The sequence below is a fragment of the Oncorhynchus masou genome, chromosome 18 (assembly GCF_036934945.1).
Source record: "Oncorhynchus masou masou isolate Uvic2021 chromosome 18, UVic_Omas_1.1, whole genome shotgun sequence".
Lineage (NCBI taxonomy): Eukaryota > Metazoa > Chordata > Actinopteri > Salmoniformes > Salmonidae > Oncorhynchus > Oncorhynchus masou.
The window spans coordinates 22,736,156-22,754,392 of NC_088229.1; the positions used below are offsets into that span (position 1 = coordinate 22,736,156).

General features: G+C 46.8%; 1 protein-coding gene across 1 annotated transcript in view; it reads right to left on the reverse strand.

Moving 5' to 3' along the window:
- The window catches only part of LOC135504249 (calmodulin-binding transcription activator 1-like), a 672,226-nt gene that overhangs the window by 117,063 nt on the left and 536,926 nt on the right, over positions 1 to 18,237 (reverse strand). The window contains exon 6 of the mRNA XM_064922633.1: positions 10,059 to 10,130. Coding sequence (XP_064778705.1) covers positions 10,059 to 10,130 — 72 coding nt within the window. The remainder of the gene's footprint in view (positions 1 to 10,058; positions 10,131 to 18,237) is intronic.

Consider the following 18,237-nt stretch of genomic DNA (forward strand, 5'->3'; position numbering starts at 1 on the left):
GTTGCCACTAAGCAACAGACCTGTCTGTCTGCAGGAAGGGGGGGGGGGTGGGTTGTTTGCCCCAGGGCCTGAATCTGTCTCTCTCTTTAACAATAGTAAAACTGGACATAATAGAACTCAAGTGGGGGACTAGATGAATGGATGGTGTTAAGTAACTAACCAGCTTACTAACTAACTAACTAAACTACATGTACCATCATAGTTAGGAAACTACATGTACCATCATGGCTGCCGCCGCCATCTCCCTTGGGCTGGAGAGAGACAAAACAGACAGTGCAGAAGGCAGCCAGGAGAGACAAGAGGATGAGAGAGGTGAGAAGAGGAAGAGAGTTAAGGAGACAGGAGGGGAGGGAAGGACAGAGGAGGGGAAAGGAAGGAGAGGGAAAGACAGAGGAGTAGAAAGGGAGGAGAGGGTTGTGAGAAGAGGACATGAGACAGGATAGTGTTTGCTGTACTTCAGAGGGGCTGAAGCCTGCCAGGGTTATAGGAAAAGAATGCTGTACTGTACTGCAGAGAGCTCCACTTCATATCCAGACACACAGAAGTTCCAAGACTTCAGAGACCTGCCTGCATGCCTGTCAATGATCTAGAGCCTGACACACACACACACACACACACACACACACACACACACACACACACCCTGCCTTACCAGAGCAAGCACAGGCTGTGCACCCAGATGATCTGGTTGTTCTGTTCCTCTCTTACTATTCCTACCTGGCCCTGTGTACCATTCCTGTACTAATATACTGTCACTAACTCTGTCAGCAATCCGTGGCCATTAACTATTCAAACATGGACTTTAGGCATGGCATAACTGTTTCCTCTGACAGCCACTAGCTAAAGTAGCCCATTTATCCATGTGGGCCCAAACTAGCAGGCAGGAAAACACATGTCCAATCTCTCTGCCCATGTTTTCCTGGTAAAATCACTGATGGAGTTTGGCCTCATCTATGATTCAGAATAATTAAATATTTATTGTCCTGGGCTGAGCTGTATGGCTGGGTTGGGACAGTGACCACTATGGTAGCCAACGGAGAGAAAGGTAAACAAATCACCATGAATAAAGCAATGAAAGAAACCTCTCTGGTAATACAAATATACTGTACATCTTCTTGCTTTAGCCTCCAGGTATGTTCACACACACTCTGCTCCAAAGCGATCAACCAGGGGTGTATTGGATTTGTGATGAGAGGTGAGAAGTGTTCAAAGGCGTGTGATGAGGTTTGATAGCGACATCTACTACACACAGTCTAACTCCACTAACTACACACAGTCAAACTCCACTAACTACACACAGTCAAACTCCACTAACTACACACAGTCAAACTCCACTAACTACACACAGTCAAACTCCACTTATTACACACAGTCAAACTCCACTAATTACACACAGTCAAACTCCACTAATTACACACAGTCAAACTCCACTAACTACACACAGTCAAACTCCACTAACTACACACAGTCAAACTAAACTAACTACACAGAGTCAAACTCCACTAATTACACACAGTCAAACCCCAATAACTACACACTGTCAAACTCCACTAACTACACACAGACAAACTCCACTAACTACACACAGTCAAACTCCACGAACTGCACACAGTCAAACACCACTAACTACACACAGTCAAACTTCACTAACTACACACAGTCAAACTCCATTAACTACACACAGTCAAACTCCACTAACTACACACAGCCAAACCCCACTAACTACACACAGTCAAACTCCACTAACTACACACAGCCAAACCCCACTAACTACACACAGTCAAACTCCATTAACTACACACAGTCAAACTCCACTAACTACACACAGTCAAACTCCACTAACTACACACAGTCAAACTCCACTAACTACACACAGTCAAACTAAACTAACTACACACAGTCAAACTCCACTTATTACACACAGTCAAACTCCACTAATTACACACAGTCAAACTCCACTAATTACACACAGTCAAACTCCACTAACTACACACAGTCAAACTCCACTAACTACACACAGTCAAACTAAACTAACTACACACAGTCAAACTCCACTAATTACACACAGTCAAACCCCAATAACTACACACTGTCAAACTCCACTAACTACACACAGTCAAACTCCACTAACTACACACAGACAAACTCCACTAACTACACACAGTCAAACTCCACGAACTGCACACAGTCAAACACCACTAACTACACACAGTCAAACTTCACTAACTACACACAGTCAAACTCCATTAACTACACACAGTCAAACTCCACTAACTACACACAGCCAAACCCCACTAACTACACACAGCTAAAGTCCACTAATTACACACAGTCAAACCCCACTTAGAGAAAGAGCCTCTGAGAGAAAGAGAGAGAGAAAGAAAGAGAAAGAAATAAAGAGAGAGAAAGAAAGAAATAGAGAGTTATAGAGAAAGAGAGAGAAGAGAGAGAGAGAGAGAGAGAGAGAGAGAGAGATGGGAGAGAGAGCTGTGCAGAAACATGATAAATCTGTGTCCTCTCCTCCCTCACCATTCATTTAATTTTTTGATCCTACATCCCTCTCTCTTCTCCTCCTCTTCCAGCCCTGCTCAGACTTTTGACCCCTCTCTCTTTCCATGGCTGTGGCAGGCAGGCAGGCAGGCAGCAGGACAAATGAAGTTTCCCCTCAGAGCCCCTCCGTATTAATATCATAATTATCCCCACCTCCGTGGCCCGCGGGCCAGCTCACACCACCCTACTGTCTGCTTTGATAGAGAGGCACAGGCAGGGAATTACATTCCATTAGTACTAAACAAGAGAAGGGGACATGGAGAGATTGAATCAATCAGGAGAGCCACTAGGACTCTGTGTGTGTGTGTGTGTGTGTGTGTGTGTGTGTGTGTGTGTGTGTGTGTGTGTGTGTGTGTGTGTGTGTGTGTGTGTGTGTGTGTGTGTGTGTGTGTGTGTGTGTGTGTGTGTGTGTGTGTGTGTGTGTTTGTGTGTGTGTGTGCTTGCGTGCGGCTAGGTCTGAAGGGAGGAAGCGAAGGTATGACACTGATTTAACATCATTATTCCCCCAAAGGTCTATTTTGTGCTGCGTCAATTGGAACGACAGTAACTTTTTCCAGAGTGACAGACTGCACAGTTTAGGCTGAGCTGTTCTGCTCTGCCCTGCTCTGATGCAATTTCAATTCATTGTTTGCCGTCCTTAACTTTGGCAGTACTTTTCCTCAGTCTGTCTCGTTTGCAGGGCAGGGCGAGACTCTTTAAAGTGGTCTAATACCTTTGAGAGGTGGTGTCAGGAATGGGCTGATTGAGAAGGAGATGTGATGCGAACAAAAGGAAGAGAGAACAGGAGAGAGGAGGACCCCCCTCACAGCCAGGTCTCCAATCTCATCACCTCCTCTCCTCCCTGACTCATTACTAAGGCTTTGACTCAATAAAGACTGGATAAAAAGGCAGACACCCACAGGCCAAATCCCCCTCAGACATCTCCCTCTCTCAACTGCCCCCCCCTTCTCCCCCACTCCCTTCCTCCTCCCCAGTTCCCTCCATCTCTCTTCTCAGTAATGGCAGGAGTTATTTTTGTCTCTGTGGTGCTGTGTGGCTGTTGGCTGCTAGATAGCTGCTGCTGATTTACATTCTTCACTCAATGGTGACCTTTCCCTGTTGGTGCTCAGGGAGCAGAGGGAGCTAAGCTCTCCAGTCTCCAGTCCCTCGTCGGGGAGCAGAGGGAGCTAAGCTCTCCAGTCCCCAGTCCCTCGTCGGGGAGCAGAGGGAGCTAAGCTCTCCAGTCTCCAGTCCCTCGTCGGGGAGCAGAGGGAGCTAAGCTCTCCAGTCTCCAGTCCCTCGTCGGGGAGCAGAGGGAGTCTCCAGTCTCCAGTCCCTCGGGGAGCAGAGGGAGCTAAGCTCTCCAGTCTCCAGTCCCTCGTCGGGGAGCAGAGGGAGCTAAGCTCTCCAGTCTCCAGTCCCTCGTCGGGGAGCAGAGGGAGCTAAGCTCTCCAGTCTCCAGTCCCTCGTCGGGGAGTAGAGGGAGCTAAGCTCTCCAGTCTCCAGTCCCTCGTCGGGGAGCAGAGGGAGCTAAGCTCTCCAGTCTCCAGTGCCTCGTCGGGGAGCAGAGGGAGCTAAGCTCTCCAGTCTCCAGTCCCTTGTCGGGGAGCAGAGGGAGCTAAGCTCTCCAGTCTCCAGTCCCTCGTCGGGGAGCAGAGGGAGCTAAGCTCTCCAGTCTCCAGTCCCTCGTCAGGGAGCAGAGGGAGCTAAGCTCTCCAGTCTCCAGTCCCTCATCGGGGAGTAGAGGGAGCTAAGCTCTCCAGTCTCCAGTCCCTCGTCGGGGAGCAGAGGGAGCTAAGCTCTCCAGTCTCCAGTCCCTCGTCGTGGAGCAGAGGGAGCTAAGCTCACCAGTCTCCAGTCCCTCGTCAGGGAGCAGAGGGAGCTAAGCTCTCCAGTCTCCAGTCCCTCGTCGGGGAGCAGAGGGAGCTAAGCTCTCCAGTCTCCAGTCCCTCGTCGTGGAGCAGAGGGAGCTAAGTTCACCAGTCTCCAGTCCCTCGTCGGGGAGCAGAGGGAGCTAAGCTCTCCAGTCTCCAGTCCCTCGTCGGGGAGCAGAGGGAGCTAAGCTCTCCAGTCTCCAGTCCCTCGTCGTGGAGCAGAGGGAGCTAAGCTCTCCAGTCTCCAGTCCCTCGTCGGGGAGCAGAGGGAGCTAAGCTCTCCAGTCTCCAGTCCCTCGTCAGGGAGCAGAGGGAGCTAAGCTCTCCAGTCTCCAGTCCCTCATCGGGGAGTAGAGGGAGCTAAGCTCTCCAGTCTCCAGTCCCTCGTCGGGGAGCAGAGGGAGCTAAGCTCTCCAGTCTCCAGTCCCTCGTCGTGGAGCAGAGGGAGCTAAGCTCACCAGTCTCCAGTCCCTCGTCAGGGAGCAGAGGGAGCTAAGCTCTCCAGTCTCCAGTCCCTCGTCGGGGAGCAGAGGGAGCTAAGCTCTCCAGTCTCCAGTCCCTCGTCGTGGAGCAGAGGGAGCTAAGCTCACCAGTCTCCAGTCCCTCGTCGGGGAGCAGAGGGAGCTAAGCTCTCCAGTCTCCAGTCCCTCGTCGGGGAGCAGAGGGAGCTAAGCTCTCCAGTCTCCAGTCCCTCGTCGGGGAGTAGAGGGAGCTAAGCTCTCCAGTCTCCAGTCCCTCGTCGGGGAGCAGAGGGAGCTAAGCTCTCCAGTCTCCAGTCCCTCGTCGTGGAGCAGAGGGAGCTAAGCTCACCAGTCTCCAGTCCCTCTACATCCACAGCTCAGTGCTGCTCTCCTGTTGACAGACTACTGCTGCACAGCACAGCTCATATGCACACAGCGAACACAGGGCATAGAGGGTACACAGGGCCAAGTAGGGACAGAAGGAGATGTACCAGAATAAAACAGAGTAGTTTAGGTCCGTCTGGGACATAGGACCAGGGTGAGTCAGACCACATTGTCCTGGGTTGACCTAGGACTCCACTATGGGGGAAGTCCAACCCAAGTTGAGCGCATGTAAATTAAACGTAAATCCCTTTTTATGCACTTTTCTCTCTGTGTATTCTGACCTCTATGTGATCTCTATGTGTATTCTGACCTCTATGTGAGCTCTATGTGTATTCTGACCTCTATGTGACCTATGTATTCTGCTATTCACCCGCTATTTGTTTGGGATGGAGATCAATGAAGGTATGGAGGAGATGAGTCTACAGAGACGCTGTATTTTGACCATGACTTAAGTCCCTCATAATTCCACCACCTTTATGCGCGATGAAAAGGTGGAGCAACCTGTCGGTTCCTAGTGGAACAACATCTAGTTAATTTATTGGATAGAAATAACACCACTCTCCATGTCATTTAATGATTGATTAGAGCTATTGATAAGAGCTAGGTAAATGAGTTGTCCATTTGGATAAGGGGATTGTAAATATAAATGACAATTGTTTTATATCTATTTATTTTAACAATTTTGAAATCATTCATATGGCAGCATACTGAAGCATGTCAACATGTCACCTTTTCCACAGTGAAGTTTATGAAATGCCAGCCTTATAACTTGCATGGATTACAGACCCAAGCTACAGTATAGGCTTCTGTAGCCATGCGCAAATGGCAGTACAGCGCCAAACATACCGAGTTGATTTATGATATCTAGAATGTTTTAATTATATTCCTCAGACTTTTCACTGTATTTTTTTTAAAGAATTTGTATCTTGTTATTTAAAAAATATATATATATATTTTTTTTTATTCTAATTTTTGGGTAATTTAGCAGACACTCTTTTTCAGAGCGAATTACAGTAGTGAGGGCATACACTTTCTTACTTTTCCCATTCTGGTCCCCCCATGGGAATCAAACCCACAACCCTGGCGTTGCAAGCACCATGCTACTGTCGGTAGCCACCATCTGCTATACCAACAGTATTAGAAGTTGTGCTGCAATTTGAAACATGTAGCCTATTGAATCTTTCTGGAACGCAGTCCATACTGTATATAGCAGTGAAACCTGGAGCCTGGCGCATGGTTCACGATGTCTGGACCGTTGGCATCACAGTTCCATGATTAGTGAGAATTATTAGGGTAGATTTATAGGACTACTGTTCAACCCTTCTACACTGTTCTCACCTTACAATATTTCATGGTATGATCAATTGAATATGGCAACTTTCAGAATCAATCACACCACTGTATTGTTTTGTTCACCAATATATTTGTGCGTAAAAGCTCTCCAAAGCTGTTTTTTTATAATTATTCATAAATCTACCAGTTGGTGCTGAAAAGGAGTCCCTAATAACCACTCTCTCCATATTTATTAGCAAGTCTGTCGAGAAAATTCTAATAAAAGGTATGCCAAATTTAAAGGGATGGCTTGAGATAAATGTACTGAAAATGCTATTGAATGCAAACTCAATGAGAAATTCTAGTGGCCAGCAAGTGGGAGGGTTTTCAGTGGTTGAATAAAATCTATTCAGCAAGGGAACCACGCCTGTAAAGCCCGTCACACACCTGTATGAGGTAAGTCTGAATAGCAACTACTGAGAAGTGCGTAGGAAAGGCCTGCGTAGGAAAGGCGTGCGTAGGAAAGGTGTGAGAAGGAAAGGCCTGAGTAGGAAAGGTGTGCGTAGGAAAGGTGTGAGAAGGAAAGGCCTGCGTAGGAAAGGCCTGCGTAGGAAAGGCATGCGTAGGAAAGGCGTGCATAGGAAAGGCATGCGTAGGAAAGGCCTGCGTAGGAAAGGCCTGCGTAGGAAAGGCCTGCGTAGGAAAGGCGTGCGTAGGAAAGGCCTGCGTAGGAAAGGTGTGAGAAGGAAAGGCCTGTGTAGGAAAGCCTGTGTAGGAAAGGTGTGAGTAGGAAAGGCCTGCGTAGGAAAGGTGTGAGAAGGAAAGGCCTGTGTAGGAAAGGCGTGAGTAGGAAAGGCCTGCGTAGGAAAGGTGTGAGAAGGAAAGGCCTGTGTAGGAAAGCCTGTGTAGGAAAGGTGTGAGAAGGAAAGGCCTGCGTAGGAAAGGCCTGTGTAGGAAAGGCCTGTGTAGGAAAGGCCTGCGTAGGAAAGGCCTGCGTAGGAAAGGCCTGAGAAGGAAAGGCCTTTGTAGGAAAGGCCTGAGTAGGAAAGGCCTGCGTAGGAAAGGCCTGTGCAGGAAAGGTGTGAGAAGGAAAGGCCTGCGTAGGAAAGGCCTGTGTAGGAAAGGCCTGTGTAGGAAAGGCCTGAGAAGGAAAGGCCTTTGTAGGAAAGGCCTGAGTAGGAAAGGCCTGCGTAGGAAAGGCCTGTGTAGGAAAGGCCTGCGTAGGAAAGGCCTGAGTAGGAAAGGCGTGCATCGGAAAGGCGTGCGTAGGAAAGGCCTGCGTAGGAAAGGTGTGCATCGGAAAGGCGTGCATAGGAAAGGCCTGCGTAGGAAAGGCGTGCGTAGGAAAGGCCTGCTTAGGAAAGGCCTGCGTAGGAAAGGCGTGCGTAGGAAAGGCCTGCGTAGGAAAGGCCTGTGTAGGAAAGGCCTGCGTAGGAAAGGCCTGAGTAGGAAAGGCCTGCGTAGGAAAGGCCTGAGTAGGAAAGGCCTGCGCAGGAAAGGCCTGAGTAGGAAAGGCCTGCGCAGGAAAGGCCTGAGTAGGAAAGGCCTGCGTAGGAAAGGCCTGAGTAGGAAAGGCCTGAGTAGGAAAGGCCTGAGTAGGAAAGGCCTGCGCAGGAAAGGCCTGAGTAGGAAAGGCCTGCGCAGGAAAGGCCTGCGTAGGAAAGGCCTGCGTAGGAAAGGCCTGAGTAGGAAAGTCCTGAGTAGGAAAGGCCTGTGTAGGAAAGGCCTGCGTAGGAAAGGCCTGCGTAGGAAAGGCCTGAGTAGGAAAGGCCTGTGTAGGAAAGGCGTGCATAGGAAAGGCCTGCGTAGGAAAGGCCTGCGTAGGAAAGGCCTGCGTAGGAAAGGCCTGAGTAGGAAAGGCCTGCGTAGGAAAGGCCTGCGTAGGAAAGGCCTGCGTAGGAACTGCCTGCATAGGAAAGGCGTGCGTAGGAAAGGCCTACATTTCCTATGTCTAAATCAGGCCCTATGAGCATTGCAAGAGGCATAGAGAGACAAGAATAATGAGTCATTTGAGAGATAGGAAAGAGGGGACAGTGGGAGGTTTTACCTCCAGTGTTGTCATCATTGTATTTCCTAACAACAGATTTCAGTTCTCTAATCGCTACAGTATCAGGCACGGAGATCTCAATCTGAATCACCTTTAAGTTCTACCTCAAAGCAGATGACAGAAATATTCTTCTGAAGTTTCTGGAGTTAATGTTGAGCAGTGTACAACCTAATGTAGGCTGTTAAAGCTCAGTGAGAGAGCACTTGGCTACGTCACAAATGGGCGCTCTGGTCAAGAGTCTGGTCACTATGAAGGGAATAGGGTGCCAATGAGATGCAGGCTTCCTGTTAGCTGTCCAGCAGGGTCTGAGATTGAGTCATCCATAGCTGAGCTCAGCGGAGAGATGAAGAGAGAGGGGAGAGCCCTGGATGAGGTGAGGAAAGCAGGTCAGGCTGGAGTACCCACACACACAGGTTTCATAAGCTGATGAGCTGCAGAAAGAGAGTGGCTGAGTGAGCCCCTCCATCTTTGACACGTGTGAGACAGAGGTGATGAAAATGCTGTGCTCCCTGAAAGCGAGAGAGCATACGTATTGTGACCCCCCCTATCCGTGTGAGTGTGTATGTGTGTATGCCTGTTTCTGTATGTGTTTGTGTGTGTGTGTGTGTTTGTGTGTGTGTGTGTGTGTGTGTGTGTGTGTGTGTGTGTGTGTGTGTGTGTGTGTGTGTGTGTGTGTGTGTGTGTGTGTGTGTGTGTGTGTGTGTGTGTGTGTGTGTGTGTGTGTGTGTGTGTGTGTGCGTGCGTGTTTCCCGGAGCCAGGCTGCAGTGTGTGGTGTGAGGGCTAGCTTTGATCCGTCTCTAGCAGGCAGGCTGAAAGGCCTGGAGGGGGGGGACGTAATGACTTCAGAAAAATAACCAAAGATAACAAAGACCTCTCCCTAACAGGTGTCAAATATAACGAGAGAGCATCTCCATACCTCCTGCACCATCCCTCCATCCTCCACCTGCATTCCATCCTCTGTCAGAGAGGCTGTAAAGAAAAGCTACAAAACCAGAATGGATGCCACAGTGCTGCAATAGAGGGATACGGTGGTGACCAAAGGCCTATTTACAACCTCTGTAAGGCAGTGGGCTCAGTGTAACCACTGTCCTATGGGCTCCACTACTGCAGCTTTACAGCCATTAGAGATGACGGATGTGTGAGTGTGTGTATGTAGGACGTGGCACACTGATTTAAGCAAATACTCTGCTTCTGTTGGACGGTGGACAGAGGGTGGATGTTTCCAACAGAAAAAGAGTGAATGGGGCAGATAAGCAGAGAAAAGGGAGCCACAGGCAAAAAAAAGAGAGAGAGAAAAGGGAAGATAGTTTGGTGTCTGTCTATCTGCTGTGTGTCAGGAAGGAAGAAATGCTGCAAATAAAAAGAGAAGGACCTCTTCCTACCCATTCAGGCAGTGGGAGAAAAGTTGGGGAGTTGACATGTGTAAGTGTAGAGGGGTGAGGAAGGCTGTTACGTGAACAAGTGTGTGGAGAGGGGAGGGAGTCACTTACCTGGAGCAGCCAGTAGCACCTGCGGTGGAACGTGGGGATGATGGAGGAGTGGACGTAACAGCCATACAGACACTGCAGAGGGAGAAACAGAGAGAGAACAGCTGTTATAGTATAGTAACACAACACAATAGACTGACCTACACCCCCACTATACCCCTTATCCATGACCTCTAACCCCCTCAGGGACAGGTACTCCTGGGAACAGGCAGATCCGGTCATTGTCTTCAGAACAAAGGTAGTGGTGAACTCAGACAAGTTGCTATGAACACTGATACTGTCTATCTTCCTCTCTGTCTCTCTCTACTTCCTTCTTTCTTTCTTTCTTTCTTTCTTTCTTTCTTTCTTTCTTTCTTTCTTTCTTTCTTTCTTTCTTTCTTTCTCTATCTCTCTCTCTCTCTCTTTCTCCCTCTTTCTCTAAGTGTAGTTTGACTGTGTGTAGTTAGTGTAGTTTGACTGTGTGTAGTTACTGGGGTTTGACTGTGTGTAGTTAGTGCAGTTTGGCTGTGTGTAGTTAATAGAGTTTGACTGTGTGTAGTTTGTGTAGTTTGACTGTGTGTAGTTAGTGAGGTTTGACTGTGTGTAGTTAGTTTAGTTTGACCGTGTGTAGTTAGTGGAGTTTGACTGCATGTAGTTAGTTGAGTTTGGCTGTGTGTAGTTAGTGGAGTTTGACTGTGTGTAGTTAGTTTAGTTTGACTGTGTGTAGTTAGTGTTGTTTGACTGTGTGTAGTTAGTGAGGTTTGACTGTGTGTAGTTAGTGCAGTTTGGCTGTGTGTAGTTAGTTTAGTTTGACTGTGTGTAGTTAGTGTTGTTTGACTGTGTGTAGTTAGTGAGGTTTGACTGTGTGTAGTTAGTGCAGTTTGGCTGTGTGTAGTTAGTGGTGTTTGGCTGTGTAGTTAGTTTAGTTTGACCGTGTGTAGTTAGTGGAGTTTGACTGCATGTAGTTAGCGGAGTTTAACTGTGTGTAGTTAGTGGAGTTTGACTGTGTTGGGTTAGTGGAGTTTGACTGTGTGTAGTTAGTGGAGTTTGACTGTGTGTAGTTAGTGGAGTTAGACTGTGTGTAGTAGATGTCGCTATCAAACCTCATCACACGCCTTTGAACACTTCTCACCTCTCATCACAAATCCAATACACCACCCCTGGTTGATCGCTTTGGAGCAGAGTGTGTGTGAACATACCTGGAGGCTAAAGCAAGAAGATGTACAGTATATTTGTATTACCAGAGAGGTTTCTTTCATTGCTTTATTCATAGTGATTTGTTTACCTTTCTCTCCGTTGGCTACCATAGTGGTCACTGTCCCAACCCAGCCATGCAGCTCTCTCTCTCTCTCTCTCTCTCTCACTCACTCTCTCACTCTCTTTCTCTCTCCCTCTCTCTCTCTCACTCTCACTCTCACTCTCTCTGAACAACCATAAGACTCCACCCTCACCTGCTAACCCCCCCAACTGGATGATTCAGGTAGTCCTACACCCCCCCCCCCTTCCCACCCTCCCCTCCCCATTCAGGGCTGGATGCCTATGGGCTCGTTGTCTTGGAGAGAGAGTGATAGACAGAGCTGATACATAACAGTATCTGACAGCGAGAGGCAGAGTGGCCCCTCTGCCCAGAGTAGTGCACTATAGGCCTATAATCACAGTTTCCTGGTGACCAGAGGAGTTTGCTTGTTTACAGCTACAGCCAATCACGTGACAGCTTCACGCTGGCTTTGGCTGGCAGCAGGGAAATATACTGTGATTTTGTCCAATGTAATATCTGTGATGTGACCAGAGTAGCAGTGGATTGCTCTTAAGACAAGGGGCTTGCTTAGCTCTTTGATGAATATATCAAACAAACTCACACACACAGGTTTAGGGTTTGTCTCAACTTCTTTCTCTCCAAGTCCCTCTGGTATATCTGTCAATTCAGAAAGGAAGAGGAGCTGGAGTGGGTCACTGCATGGTAGCCTGATACTACACACACACACACACACACACACACACACACACACACACACACACACACACACACACACACACACACACACACACACACACACAGATAAAATACTGTCTCTCCAGGTGTTCCATTGAGTACACCACTAAGCACCCATTTAGTGGTGATATGAGCGCTATTGCATGCATGTGCCTGTGTGGATGAATGCATGTGACTGTGTGGATGAATGCATGTGACTGTGTGGATGAATGCATATGACTGTGTGGATGAATGCATGTGACTGTGTGGATGAATGCATATGACTGTGTGGATGAATGCATATGACTGTGTGGATGAATGCATGTGACTGTGTGGATGAATGCATATGACTGTGTGGATGAATGCATATGACTGTGTGGATGAATGCATGTGACTGTGTAGATGAATGCATATGACTGTGTGGATGAATGCATGTGACTGTGTGGATGAATGCATATGACTGTGTGGATGAATGCATATGACTGTGTGGATGAATGCATGTGACTGTGTGGATGAATGCATATGACTGTGTGGATGAATGCATATGACTGTGTGGATGAATGCATGTGACTGTGTAGATGAATGCATATGACTGTGTGGATGAATGCATGTGACTGTGTGGATGAATGCATATGACTGTGTGGATGAATGCATATGACTGTATGGATGAATGCATGTGACTGTGTGGATGAATGCATATGACTGTGTGGATGAATGCATATGACTGTGTGGATGAATGCATGTGACTGTGTAGATGAATGCATATGACTGTGTGGATGAATGCATGTGACTGTGTGGATGAATGCATGTGACTGTGTAGATGAATGCATATGACTGTGTGGATGAATGCATGTGACTGTGTAGATCACATATGTCAGAGTCAAGGCCCGCGGGCCACATCCGGCCCGCGAGAAGGTTTTTTACGGCCCCTGGGATGATCTTGATTTATTATTAGAACCGGCCCGCAGACCGCAGCAAGCCGGCAGCCCGCAGATCTTTTACACGCACCAATACTACATTTCCCACAATGCAACGGTGACGCACCGAGCAGTAGGCTGCTTCATTTCAATATTTATTGGCACAGCAGTCGTCAGCATCACAGTAAAATTAACTTTCAGCTGCCAGACCATGAAAGAGAAGCTCTCTACCAGTGCGTTCCCGAGCGCACAGTTGGCTGATAAAATAGGTATGCTTGCCGCTGACTTTCGACGCCGATTTGCTGACTTTGAAGCACAAAAAAGCAGGTTGGAACTGCTCGGTAACCCATTTGCTGTTGACGTGGAAAGCTCACCACCAAACCTCCAAATGGAGCTGATTGACCTCCAATGCAATGATGCACTGAGGGCAAAATATGCGGCAGTGGGTGCTGCGGAGTTCGCCCGTTTCCTCCCCGACACAATGCCCCAGCTGCGCATCCAGGCTGCTCAAACGTTGTCTATGTTTGGCAGCACATACCTGTGTGAACAACTTTTTTCTTTGATGAACCTGAACAAAACATCACACAGAAGTCGACTTACTGCTGAACACCTCCACTCAATTCTGAGGATTTCCTCAGCTCAGAGCCTTACCCCGAACATTGATGAACTTGTGGAAAAGATGGGACACCACCAAGTATCACCCTCAACCTCAAACAAGTGAACATTACTGTGCAATCACATATTTAGAGTTTTTACTCAGTTCAAGTTTAAAAGTTAAAGTTTAATATTTGTTTTCACTGCATGTTACTTCTCCTTAAACAAAGTGTTGTTTTTGATTAATAGATTTTTGCACTTTATTTTATTGTATTTCAATCCAATTATATTTTAAAAATATTTCAGTTGAGTGGATGATAGAAAATTGCTATTATTGTTTTTTTCTTTGAAGTAAATTTAGCCCACTTTTGCTAAAATAGAAAATATAGGCTACTGATGGTGCCTTGAATACCGGTTTCTTTCATTTAATGTTCATGTTATGGGGATTTTTATATAAAGGAAATTTGTCTTTTGTGTCTGTTGAAAATTAAAGATTACTGACAGAGCCATAAGAAAATATTGCTTTATTTATCTGATCATATTGGAATATATTTGTTAGGTTTTCAGTAGGTTCAATTAGGTTCACTAGACTATATGCGTCATTTAAAAATTTTTCAATGAACATTCGAACAGTCCGGCCCTCGGCTTGTAGCTAAATTTTTTATTTGGCCCTCCGTCCATTTGACTTTGACACCCCTGGTGTAGATGAATGCATATGACTGTGTGGATGAATGCATGTGACTGTGTGGATGAATGCATGTGACTGTGTGGATGAATGCATGTGACTGTGTGGATGAATACATGTGACTGTGTAGATGAATGCATGTGACTGTGTGGATGAATGCATGTGACTGTGTGGATGAATGCATGTGACTGTGTGGATGAATGCATGTGACTGTGTAGATGAATGCATGTGACTGTGTGGATGAATGCATGTGACTGTGTGGATGAATGCATGTGACTGTGTGGATGAATACATGTGACTGTATGGATGAATGCATGTGACTGTGTGGATGAATGCATGTGACTGTGTGGATGAATGTGATGTGGACTTCCTTCTGGTCTCATTGTTACACTGTACCACCATCCATTACTCGTGTCTGGAATAGGACGTATACCTACACCCACTCACTACCACTGCTCTGTCATCCATTACTCCTGTCTGGAATAGGACGTATACCTCCACCCACTCACTACCACTGCTCTGTCATCCATTACTCCTGTCTGGAATAGGATGAACACCTTCACCCACTCACTGCCACTGCTCTGTCATCCATTACTCCTGTCTGGAATAGTATGAACATCTTCACCCACTCACTGCCACTGCTCTGTCATCCATTACTCCTGTCTGGAATAGGACGTATACCTCCACCCACTCACTGCCACTGCTCTGTCATCCATTACTCCTGTCTGGAATAGGATGAACACCTTCACCCACTCACTGCCACTGCTCTGTCATCCATTACTCCTGTCTGGAATAGCATGAACACCTTCACCCACTCACTGCCACTGCTCTGTCATCCATTACTCCTGTCTGGAATAGGATGAACACCTTCACCCACTCACTGCCACTGCTCTGTCATCCATTACTCCTGTCTGGAATAGGATGAACACCTTCACCCACTCACTGCCACTGCTCTGTCATCCATTACTCCTGTCTGGAATAGGACGGTATACCTCCACCCACTCACTGCCACTGCTCTGTCATCCATTACTCCTGTCTGGCAAGTGACAATGGACAGATACCTCCTCCCACTACAACCACGCAGCCTTACATTTTAGCGTTAGACTAGAATCAGCAGAACACCCTCTCATCCAACCCCCCACCGAATTTACACTAGTCACAACTTGACATTGAGTCACTAGAATCCCCATAACCCCCTCTCATCCAACCCCACAACTTAGTGTTCAGTTCCAAGAACCACCATCACCTCCCTCTGTCTCCATAGACAGACAGACAGACAGACAGACAGACAGACAGACAGACAGACAGACAGACAGACAGACAGACAGAGGCTGATTGTCTCCCTGTTTACTCCGTTACAGGCAGAACACTAAGACAAGTGCCATACTCAAACAGGCAGGCGGCTTAAAGTACAACACAACTGTTGCTCCTGTTGCCACTGATCCTGGTCTCAAACACACTGACACATACACTCGCACATTCAAACAAAAATGCACACACACACGTACGCATACATAAACACACAATCACAATAACTCACAAAAGGTACACACACAAGTCAGACCAAGATAGTGCACCAGAGTGCCGATATACACTGAGCTCAGCACTCTCCAAGTGTTTATCAGTAATTCACGTCGCATATCATTTATCAGCATTTCTTCTGTCTCCAGGCTGAGGGGCTTGGTGACAAAGTGACAGCAGCAGAACCATTATTTGCTGTCTTTGTGCTGTGACAGATGACAGTACATTACTGGGCCAGCAATTAAACCGTAATTACACACACGCACGCATGCATGCACGCACGCACGCACACACACACACACACACACACACACACACACACACACACACACACACACACACACACACACACACACACACACACACACACACACACACACACACTCATCACACACTCATCACACACACACACACTCAGAAAAACTTCACACAGTGTGTGAAGTTTCTCTCCCCTGACACACTCACTTTCTCAGACACGCACACACACAGACGATTGCTGCTTTGTATTGAAGGTGTGACAGAGTTACAATAGAACAGGATACAACAACGCCACTGTATAAAATAATTTACAAGCACATAATGTATTCACCCCGTGTCATTGTCATCAGGACACAGCAAGAGTTACTGCCACGGATGTCTTCCAAAGTCAAACACTGATGCAGAAAATTCATTTGGAGGTGTCAGTCAAAAGTGTCCGACTAGAACGGTCAACTGCTCCAATGAGGTGGCATTGATCCATACCCTGAACACGCCCCCTCCATTGTAGGCAGAGCCAGAGGAGAGGAGGGGGCGTAGTTCAATGAGGAGCAATTGGCCTCAGACAACCAGACAGAATGCATCCCACTACATTCCTACTGCTTTTGGCCAGGGCCCATATCTCACAAGACAATATACATACTGTATACACACTCACTCACACACACTACACTGACACTGACACTCTCACACAAAACCCACACATTCACATACACTACATACACACACAACACAAACACGCATACACACAAGGGCTAGGAATAGCCAGGGATCTTATCATACTTACAGTTGAAGTCAGAAGTTTACATATTAGCCAAATACATTTAAACTCGGTTTTTCACAATTCCTGACATTTAAACTGAGTTAAAATTCCCTGTCTTAGGTCAGAGTTAGGATCACCACTTTATTTTAAGAATGTGAAATGGCAGAAGAATAGTAGAGAGAATGATTTATTTCAGCTTTTATTTATTTCATCACATTCCCAGTAGGTCAGAAGTGTACATACACTCAATTAGTATTTGGTAGCATTGCCGTTAAATTGTTTAACTTGTGTCAAACGTTTCTGGTAGCCTTCCACAAGCATCCCACAATAAGTTGGGTAAATTTTGGCCCATTCCTCCTGACAGAGCTGGTGTAACTGAGTCAGGTTTGTAGGCCTCCTTGCTCGCACATGGTTTTCAATTCTGCCCACAAATCTTCTATAGGATTGGGGTCCGGGCTTTGTGATGGCCACTCCAATACCTTGACTTTGTTGTTCTTAACCTCGCCATTTTGATTTGACACAACTTTAGAAGTATGCTTGGGGTCTTTGTCCATTTGGAAGACCCACTAGCGACCAAGCTTTAACTTCCTGACTGATGTCTTGAGATGTTGCTTCAATATATCCACATCATTGTTCTTCCTCACAATGCCATCTATTTTGTGAAGTGCATCAGTCCCTCCTGCAACAAAGCACCCCCACAACATGATGCTGCCACCCCCGTGCTTCACGGTTGGGATGGTGTTCTTCAGCTTGCAAGCCTCCCCCTTTTTCCTCCAAACATAACAATGGTCAATATGGCCAAACAGTCTTATTTTTCTTTCATCAGACCAGAGGACATTTATACAAAAAGTAGTATCTTTGTCCCCATGTGCAGTTGCAAACCGTAGTGTGGCTTTTTTATGACGGTTTTGGAGCAGTGGCTTCTTCCTTGCTGAGTGGCCTTTCAGGTTATGTCGATATAGGACTTGTTTTACTGTGGATATAGATACTTGTGTACCTGTTTCTTCCAGCATCTTCACGGGGTCCTTAGAAGTTGTTCTGGGATTGATTTGAACTTTTCACACCAAAGTACATTCATCACAGGGAGACAGAATGTGTCTCCTCCCTGAGCGGTATGATGGCTGCGTGGTCCCATGGTGTTTATACTTGCGTACTATTTTTTGTACAGATGAACGTGGTACCTTCAGGCGTTTGGAAAATGCTCCCGAGGATGAACTTGTGGACTTGAAGAGGTCCTTGAAATACATCCACAGGAACACCTCCAATTGACTGAAATGATGTCAATAAGCCTATCAGAAGCTGCTAAAGCCATGACATAATTTTCTGGAATTTTCCAAGCTGTTTAAAGGCACAGTCAACTTTGTGTATGTAAACTTCTGACCCACTGGAATTGTGAATTATAAGTGAAATAATCTGTCTGTAAACAATTGTTGGAAAAATTACTTGTGTCGTGCACAAAGAAGATATCCTAACCGACTTGCCAAAACTATAGTTTG